Consider the following 10,481-nt stretch of genomic DNA (forward strand, 5'->3'; position numbering starts at 1 on the left):
AGTTTTCTCCAGTCGGTTCAGTTTATTGTCACGCATACCGAGGTACAGTGAAAAGCTTTTGTTGCGTGCTAACCAGTCAGCGGAAAGACAATACATGATTACAATCCATCCATTTACAACAAGATTCAATCTTGATCTTATGAACACTTCAAGATGGCGAGTTCGATCGATCATAAGATCATAACTGATAGTAGTAGAATTAGGCCATTTGGCCCATCATGACTAATCTATCTCTCCCTCCTATCCCCAATCTCCAGCCTTGTCCCTATAACCTGTACTAATCAAGAATCTATCTATCTCTGCCCTAAAAAATATCCACTGACTTGGCCTCCACAGCCACCTGTGGTAAAGAATTCCACAGATTCACCTTGTGTTTGCAAGTGGAACCCAGCTGTATTTGTAGTGGAATTGCTGACATCTATAAGGGCTGGTTTTGATTTCAAGGAGGAGGCGTTAAATGATGCACACTCACTGATCATATCATGCCCAGATGCTTCATCACTCACTTAACATTTGTCAGAGCTGATGCAATTACACAAAATATTTGCATTTCTAACCCGTCTATTGTGTTATAAATGCTGCATATATCACTTCTAAAGATTGTGCTTGAGGAAAGCTCTGTGAAATAAATCAAAGAGGGTGAAGTGTCCCATTTAACCGGGAAAGGGAGGTACTTTCATTTTGGTTGTTAAAGGAATCTGGATAAACAGCACCTCTCGTTGTGAACAGCTCCATCCAAGACCGCACAAAATTGCAGCGAATTGTGGCCGCAGCCCGGCTGTTGCACTGTCCCTTCTATCGACTCCATTTACACCTCACGCTGCCTCAGCAAGGCCAGCAGCATAATCAAGGATGAGTCTCACCATGGTCACTCCATCTTCTCCCCTCTCCCATCGGGCAAAGGTATAGAAGTGTGAAAACGCACATGACCTGACAACCATTTTTACAAGTCTCTGTTTTTATTCCACTCATAGAGTCATAGAGTGATACAGTGAGGAAACAGCTCTTCGGCCCAACTTGCCCACACTGGCCAACATGTCCCAGCTACACTAGCCCCACCTGCCTGCGCATGGTCCATATCCCTCCAAACCTGGCCTATCCATGTACCTGTCTAATTGTTTCTTAAACATTGGGATAGTCCCTGCCTCAACTACCTCTGGCAGCTCGTTCCATACACCCAACACCCTTTGTGAGAAAAGGTTACTCCTCGGATTCCTATTAAATCCTTTGCCCTTCACCTTGAACCTATTCCCTCAGTAAAAGAGTGGAAACAAGTTATTGTCAGCCCCAAGAGACAGCCGAGAAGAAGATTTATGGTGTGTGAATCTGTGTGTTTCTGAACGCAGCCTTTTAATAAAGTCATGATCTACGGATTTATGGAGGCTGTGGAATGATGCCTACAGGAAAGCAGCTCATGTCACCTCACCAATGGCAACGGAAAAAACAATTTAAAACTCATTAGATGTTAATAAAATTGGATTAAGCACAATATTCCTTGCAAAATTGGATGATTGCGTGAAGTAATTCACCATCCTGTAACTATTTCTTCTTTTGCCCTGATATTTTCTGTAATATATCTGATTAGACCAGGGTTTAAAGTGAAGCAACAATGACAGGTTGTTAGTGGGGTGCAGTTGCTGCCTCACAGTGCCAGAGACCCGGGTTCGATCCTGACCACAGGTGCTATCTGTGCAGAGTTTGTATGTTCTTCCCAAGAACTGCGTGGGTTTTCTCCGGGTGCTCCGGTTTCCTCCCACACTCAAAAAACATATAGGTTTGTAGGTTAATTGAGTTGGTAAAATTGTAAATTGTAGGATAGTGTTAGTCATATCGTCATAGAGTGATACAGTGTGAAAACATGCCCTTCAGCCCAACTTGCCAACACCAGCCAACATGTCCCAGCTATACTAGTCCCACCTGCCCGCGTTTGTTCCATATCCCTCCAAACCTGTCCTATCCATGTACCTTTGAGTATTGGAGCAGGGAGGTTCTACTGCAGTTGTACATGGTCTTGGTGAGACCACACCTGGAGTATTGCGTACAGTTTTGGTCTCCAAATCTGAGGAAAGACATTCTTGCCATAGAGGGAGTACAGAGAAGGTTCACCAGACTGATTCCTGGGATGTCAGGACTTTCATATGAAGAAAGACTGGATAGACTCGGCTTGTACTCGCTAGAGTTTAGAAGATTGAGGGGGGATCTTATAGAAACTTACAAAATTCTTAAGGGGTTGGACAGGCTAGATGCAGGAAGATTGTTCCTGATGTTGGGGAAGTCCAGAACAAGGGGTCACAGTTTAAGGATAAGGGGGAAATCTTTTAGGACCGAGATGAGAAAAACATTTTTCACACAGAGAGTGGTGAATCTCTGGAATTCTCTGCCACAGGAGGTAGTTAAGGCCAGTTCATTGGCTATATTTAAGAGGGAGTTAGATGTGGCCCTTGTTGCTAAAGGGATCAGAGGGTATGGAGAGAAGGCAGGTACAGGATACTGAGCTGGATGATCAGCCATGATCATATTGAATGGCGGTGCAGGCTCGAAGGGCTGAATGGCCTACTCCTGCACCTATTTTCTACGTTTCTATGTTTCTACCTATCTAACAGTTTCTTAAATGATGGAATAGTCCCAGCCTCAACAACCTCCTCTGGCAGCTTGTTCCATACACCCACCACCCTTTGTGTGAAAAAAGTGTGTGTGTTAGTGTGTGGGGATCGCTGGTCGGTGTGGACTTGGTGGGCTGAAGGGCCTGTTTCCATCCTGTATCTCTAAACTAAACGAAGTATTTTACTCATGGAGCATGGCACATTAATTTTGATCCAGCCAACTCCACAGATCCACCAATCTCCAATCCTTCACGATATTCTAGTTTTGATTGAAGATGAGATGCTAATCCTCTAATCCTCTCAATAAATATGGTTCTTGAACTCTTGACATTTACTAATTATGGCAGCTAATGCTTAAACACATTCTTAAACTTTGGTAGCATTGCAACATATAATAAGACAAATATGTCCAAGCCCCAAGCATAGAGCACAGACTGTTTGGATAATTTAAAACCCAATTCATAATTACAGTTTTAGTTTTACTGTCATGCTGTTAATTATTTTTTATGTAAATGCAAGATTATACTTAAAATTAAAATCATACTCATAAGAGTGCAAACTTCCTTTATAATAAGTTCAGGAACAGTATCTCATATTTCGCTTGGGCAGCTTACAACCCAGTGTTATTAATATTGATTTATCTAACCTCGTCACCCCTGCATTCGCTCTCTCTCTCCATCCCTCCACCATACCAGCTTCAAAATCGTCTTGTTGAGCCTCGTGTTTAAGAAGGGACTGCAGATGCTGGAAAATCGAAGGTAGACAAAAATGCTGGAGAAATTCAGAAGCTGAGGCAGCATCTATGGTACGAAGGAATAGGCGACATTCGGGTCTGAAGAAGAGTCTCGACCCGAAACCCGCTGAGTTTCTCCAGCATTTTTGTCTACCTTTGTTGAGTCTCGTTGTCTGTACTTGTTTTCACCGAGCAAACAGCTAACAATGGTCTGTTTCCTTTATCATCGTTACTTTTTTGCGTATTTCATTCATTTTGTTCTATATCTCTCTATGTCACCGTCTATTCTCTCGTTTCCCTTGACTCTCAGTCTGAAGAAGGGTTTCGACTCGAAACGTCACCTTCTCCAGAGATGCTGCCTGTCCCGCTGAGTTACTCCAGCTTTTTGTGTCTATGGTCAGTTAATAACCTGGCTTTCTGACACTGTGTCTGAGACTAACAAGATCAATTTAATGATCAAATGGTGGAGTAGACTTGATGTGCCGAATGTGATCATTCTGCTCCTATGACATGAACTTTGAGCACCACACCTGGATGCCCCACTTTCAAAAATTTTAATTAAATAAATAATTCCCAAAAGCTTCCTAGAACAGGGGAGTTTTTATTCAAAAATATAGTTTATCAATTTAAAAAAACGATATATGAAGTACAATGCCATCGGTTCTCGTCTATTTTTCTCATTCGTTATATCAAATCAATGTATCATCCATCAGTCAGTCATGTTTCCTTTAAACATTAGTAAACCTGCCTGAAAACGGATAGGAACAGTGGGTCAGGAATGGAGAGAAGTCTTCAACAGAAGGAGGTACTGAGATATGAAATAGTCCCTTCGCTGATTGCTATGTATGGGGTTTGGATTGCGATGTTATCTAATCCAGTGGTGGGCGTGGGAGGGGGTTTGGGCTGTTGGAGGTGGGCGCGCAGTTCCTGTGGTGACCGGCAGATGGGATGGGATGCTCACTATTTATTCCTTGCAAAGCTGGAAGCTGCAGGCTGCACATCTGGGCAACATCAGCAGAGGCCACGGCAACAGCTCCAGCACAGCGCGGCTGGTCTGCGAGCGAAGAGCGTTCATTCGGTAAGTCCAGAGGTTTTAAATACAAGGAAAGACACTGCATTTAAAACATAATGCAGATGACGGTTTACCAAGGAAAAAGACAAAGTGCTGGAGTAACTCAGCGGCTCGGGCAGCATCTCCGGAGAAAATATGTTCTCCAGAGATGCTGCTTGACCCGCTGAGTTACTCCTGCACTTTGTGTATTTCCTTGGTAAACCAGCATCTGCAGTTCCTATGTTTTAAATGAGGATTCGCCCACATTGAGGCGCTCCAATGGGTGCGAACATGTATGCATTGGACCAATGTATTCTGAGACGTTAAGATAATATCCTAAATTCAATGTAGTTGTGTGTCTAGGTGGGATGAGGCGTGAGGATCGCGACTGGCAGCGTGCATGCAATAATTAATACAAACCTATGTATAAATTATGTACAAGTCCATCAAAATGCCATCGCACAACATTCTAACACCGACAATGGACACACGTTCTGACATTGACCATCTGATTCCGTTTGTTTTATTTCATGAACTCAAATCTTGTCAAAACATCTGGGTAAAATTAAATTAAAAGTGAAAGTTTGACGCGGGTTTCGTTGGGAACTGGGGCTGATCTGAAAATGAGATGGAAGGAACTGCAGACGCTGGCTTACGCCGGAGTTGGACACAAAATGCTGGAGGAACTCAGCGGGTCAGGCAGCATCTCTGCCCATTCCATCTCTCCAGATATGCCGCCTGTCCCGCTGAGTTACTCCAACACAAGGAACTGCAGATGCTGGAATCTCGAAGCCAAAGAGAGAAGGGGGGGTATTAATGCGAATGGGAAAAATCAGACAGTAACTGTTTTCCCTTATCATGGTAACATAAGTCTCTCCCCTTGTCTGTGGAATTCTCTGCCTCAGAGGGCAGGTTCTCTGGATGCTTTCAAGAGAGAGCTAGATAGGGCTCTTAAAAATAGCGGGGTCGGAGGATATGGGGAGAAGGCAGGAACGGGATACTGATTGTGGATGATCAGCCATGATCACATTGAATGGCGGTGCTGGCTCGAAGGGCCAAATGGCCTACACCTATTGTCTATTGTAACTATGCTCTTTGGAAAACACTTCTGAGATTGATACATTGACTGCTGTTTCTTTTTCTCTAGGAGTCAAGAAAGGAATTTCATCTGAACTAGGACATCAACAGGATCTTGTGGGTCCCAGATAGAGAGCCATTGGTGTAGGCAGGAGCAAAGAAGCATCACTGGAGGATAGAGAACCCAATCTACACGGGAAAGGCTACCCCATTTACACTAGGCAAGTGTACAGACACTATAGAACAAGTTAATATTAAGGAATTCCCTGCAATCCAGTTGTTAGAGGGCAGAATACTAAGACTGGTCAGATATATATAAATTCAAAGAATCAGTTGCCTCAGGTAAAGCCATTAAAGCAGGTGTGATCAATCGAGGGTTGTGAAGGTAGACTGGGTGAGGGAGGGAGGGGGGTAAGGGGAGGGAGGGAGGGGGGTAAGGGGGGGGGGGGGTGCTGCGGCCAGGAGGGGGTGGTGGTAGGCAGTGGGGGGGGGGGAGGGAGGGTTAGGATGCTGTCCACAGCCATGGATAGCTGGGATGTTTCTCCCACCAACAGCACAGCCTACCAGGTTGCCATCGCAGACAGCAGCAACAACTACTCCCAGTTCACTGGTCTGGAGCTGATCCAGGCCTACAAGCCTCTCATTGTGCCGTGCTACGCGCTGGTGGTCTTTATCGGCATATTCGGCAACTACCTGCTGCTCTACGTCATCTGCAAGACCAGGAAGATGCACAACACCACTAACTTTTTCATCGGCAACCTGGCCTTCTCCGACATGCTGATGTGCACCATCTGTGTGCCCTTCACGCTGGCCTATGCCTTCCACCCCCAGGGCTGGATCTTCGGCAAGTTCATGTGCTACTTTGTCTTCCTGATGCAGCCCGTAACCGTCTACGTGTCCGTCTTCACCCTGACAGCCATCGCCGTCGACAGGTAATCACTGGCTGGAGATTCCTCCTTTGTTTGTCCCGTGTATCTCTACAGGAAAGTAGCAGATCCGTGCATAGACACAGAGTGCTGGAGTAACTCAGCGGATTACGGATTGTGGATGATCAGCCATGATCACAATGAATGGTGGTGCTGGCTCGAAGTGCCAAATAGCTTCCTCCTGCACCTATTTTTCATGTTTGTATGTTTCTATGTATGGGTGATTGTTGGTAAGCATGGACTTTGTGGGCCGAAGGGCCTGTTTTCACATTGTATCTCTCAACTAAAGAACAGCCATGATTTTATTAAATGTTGGTCCAAGCTTAAAACCTCATTGGTCCACTGCTCCTCTCAATTCATTTGTGTACTCTTAACAAAAAGTGTTTTACAGAGATAATGTTCCTGCACATACTGTACTGAATAAGATGAATGAAGCTTTGAATTCCATGTATTGTGAAATTCTGCAGCATTCAACAGAATTCCCTGATGCATCTCTCTGAGCAGCGATGTGAAGTCTAATTCTCAGCTCCTTGGTGTACTCTCAACATCAAACAAAAGAAGGAGCTCTTAGTGCAATGATTTTGAAAGCTCTTAGAGTCCAATTGGCTATAGTTCTGTTGGCTTCGGCTGCTGTGGAGAAAATGGGATTTCATCTGGAGTAGCCAGGAGTTATTCTCAGCAGCCCCAGTGGTCCATACACTTTTAATCAAGGGGTCTGCAACCCCTTTAATCACACGTCTTAGACAGGACGTCTTGGTCAACACCAACGAGTTCTTTCTGTGCCCATATTATCTGTTTTATTTATTTTATTGTTTAGTTTAGGGATACAGCGCGGAAACAGGCCCTTCGGCCCACCGGGTCCGTGCTGACCAGCGATCCCCACACATTAACACTATCCTGCACACACTAGGGACAATTTTTACATTTACCAAGCCAATTAACCCCCAAACCTGTACGTCTTTGGAGTTGGGCCATGGGGCCTCTCCATGTCATATGACTCTAGACTGAGATGTTGACTAGTCTTACTAACCTCATCAGGTTATATTTCCCCCTCGGGTATTCATCCCTTCCCCTATTTAAGAATCATCGTGTATCTACATTTTCTCATCTTTCAGGCAGCAAATTCCAAGTCACTGCAACTCTGTGTGTGAAAATCGCTCCTCTCATCATGCACGTTTGTTTGTACCAGGTGATGTCAAGTTATTGTGTAGGAAAGAACTGCAGATGCTGTTTTCAACCGAAGATAGATACAAAATGCTGGAGTAACTCAGCGGGACAAGCAGCAGCTCTGGAGAAAAGGATTGGCTGACATTTCGGGTTGAGACCCCATTCCTTCTCTCCAGGGATGCTGCCTGCTCGCTGAGTTACTCCAACATTTGTGTCTGGCGTCCAGTTACCAGTCTTACTGCCAATGGACACCACATCTCCTCATTTACTCTGTCCAAATCCTTCATTCGATGTGTTACCTCTATGAAGTTCCCATTTCATTTTTTGTGCAATCTCCACAAGCTTCAGAAACCTTTATTTTTAACTATTCAGCAACTTCCTGTCTGGTATCAGACTTCTGAACGGCCTGAAGAACGGTCCTGACCCGAATCATCACCTATTCACGTTCACCAGAATGGCTGCCTGATCTGCCGAGTTAATCCAGCATTTTGTGTTCATTTTAGTGGTTAATAAGGTTGGAAAAGTCATTACATCTGACATCTATTTGTCTCTTCACCTCTACCCTTGTCACCTACTTCACCCAACTGCCAATTAAACCCCGCTCACCTGCGTCCACCTATCACTTACCAGACTTTGCCCCGGCCCCATATCTCTCATCCAGCTTTCTCCTCCTAACTCCAATCAGTCTGAACAAGGGTCCTGACCAAAATCGCCACCTATCCATGTTCTCCACAGATGCTGCCTGACCCGCTGAGTTACTCCAGCACTCTGTGAAACGTCACCTATCCATGTTCTCCACAGATGCTGCCTGACCCGCTGAGTTACTCCAGCACTCTGTGAAACGTCACCTATCCATGTTCCCCACAGATGCTGCCTGACCCGCTGAGTTACTCCGGCACTCTGTGAAACGTCACCTATCCATGTTCTCCACAGATGCTGCCTGACCCGCTGAGTTACTCCAGCACTCTGTGAAATGCCACCTATCCATGTTCTCCACAGATGCTGCCTGACCCGCTGAATTATGGTGCAGCAGCATCTATGGAGCGAAGGAAATAGGCAACGTTTCGGGCCGAAATCCTTCTGGAAATAGGCAACGTTTCGGGCCGAAACCCGGAAGGGTTTCGGCCCGAAACGTTGCCTATTTCCTTAGCTCCATAGATGCTGCTGCACTTGCTGAGTTACTCCAGCACTCTGTGAAACGTCACCTATCCATGTTCTCCACAGATGCTGCCTGACCCACTGAGTTACTCCAGCACTTTGTGGCTCTTTTCAGGACGGTCTTTCCATAAGATGGGGTACAGTCCCGATTTCCCAATCTAACTATTATTTTGTTAGTTTCCTCGTTTTGTTTATTGTCAAGTGCACCGAGGTACAGTGAAAAGCTTTTGTTGCGTGCTAACCAGTCAGCGGAAAGACAACACATGATTACAATCGAGCCGTTTACAGGATAAAGGGAATAAGGTGAAAAGCATTTAGGGCAAATGTACAAACTCCATACGGACAGCACCCATAGACAGGGTTGATCCTGGAGTCTTTGGTGCTGAGAGGTAGCAGGTTCTGTCAGCTGAGGTTGGTGCGGTGGTCATCAAGTTTGTCTGTCGTTGTTGAGGGTAGCGTCGGGCCAGGACAGGCCACGTGGGAGCTGGAGGACGCGTGGCCAGGAACAAATAGGACCCAGCGTGGAATACGTTATAACATTGTTGGCGCCCTTTACGTAGCGACTCTTTACATACCTTGTGTCACATGTGACAACGCATCCATTCATTCATTCAATCAATCATTCATTCATTCATGCATTCAATCATTCATTCATTCATTCATTCATGCATCATTCATTCAATCATTCATACATTCATGCATTCATTCATTCAATCATTCATTCATTCATCCATTCAATCATTCATGCATTCAATCATTCATTCATTCATCCATTCATTCATTCATTCATTCATTCATTCATCCATTCATTCATCCATCCATCCATTCATTCATCCATTCCATTCATTCATGCATTCATTCATTCATTCATTCATTCAAGCATGCATTCATACATTCATCCATTCATTCATTCATTCATCCATCCAATCATTCATTCATTCAATCATTCATGCATTCACTGTGCTGCCCAATCTATTCACCTGTCAACCTCCCAACATGTTCAGGTGGATTAGAAGCAGGTAGTTTGAGTCAGGTGTCTATAGAGGGGTGAAGAGGAATTGTGTTACGATGTGTTAAACGCTCCTCTCGTTTGCTCCAACAGGTATTACGCCACGGTCCACCCGCTGAAGAAGCGACTGTCGATCGGGAGTTGCACCTACATCCTGGCTGGCCTCTGGCTCATGTCATGTGCCTTGGCCGCCCCCGCCTTTGCTCACACTTACCACATCGAGTTCCAGGACCAGGAGCTGACCATCTGTGAGGAGTTCTGGGTGAGGGAGGAGAAGGAACACTTGGCCTACGCCTACAGCACGCTGATCATCACCTACATCCTCCCGCTGTCCGCCGTCTCCCTGTCCTATCTCCGCATCACCCTCAAGCTGAAGAACCGTGTGGTCCCGGGCAACGGCACCCACAGCCAGGAGCGCTGGGAGAAGGTGAAGCGCAAGAAGATCTTCCGCCTCTTGGTGCTGGTGGTGACGGTGTTCGGCGCTTGCTGGCTCCCTCTCAATGTCTTCAACATCATCCGTGACATAGACATCAACCTGATCAACAAGGACTACTTCAACCTCATCCAGCTGCTGTGTCACTGTTCGGCCATGACCTCTGCCTGCTGCAACCCCTTCCTCTACGCTTGGCTCCACGACCGGTTCAGGGCAGAGCTGAAGAAGATGTTCGCTTGCAAGAAGAAGATCGTTCCCACTAGCAACTGCATCGCGGTGAGCGTCGTCCTATGAGGCAGCCGATGGGACTTCTCAATCTCCCCC

The 10,481-nt window shown here is 45.7% G+C and overlaps 1 protein-coding gene across 1 annotated transcript; it reads left to right on the plus strand.

Moving 5' to 3' along the window:
* Positions 1–5,986: 5,986 nt before the first annotated feature.
* Positions 5,987–10,481, plus strand: LOC129713294 (prolactin-releasing peptide receptor-like). Its single transcript, XM_055662246.1, has 2 exons — positions 5,987–6,396; positions 9,818–10,481. Exons 1-2 carry the CDS (start codon positions 5,987–5,989, stop codon positions 10,449–10,451), a joined length of 1,044 nt encoding a protein of 347 aa, XP_055518221.1. The 3' UTR covers positions 10,452–10,481.

The sequence above is a fragment of the Leucoraja erinacea genome, chromosome 35, assembly GCF_028641065.1.
Source record: "Leucoraja erinacea ecotype New England chromosome 35, Leri_hhj_1, whole genome shotgun sequence".
NCBI lineage: Eukaryota > Metazoa > Chordata > Chondrichthyes > Rajiformes > Rajidae > Leucoraja > Leucoraja erinaceus.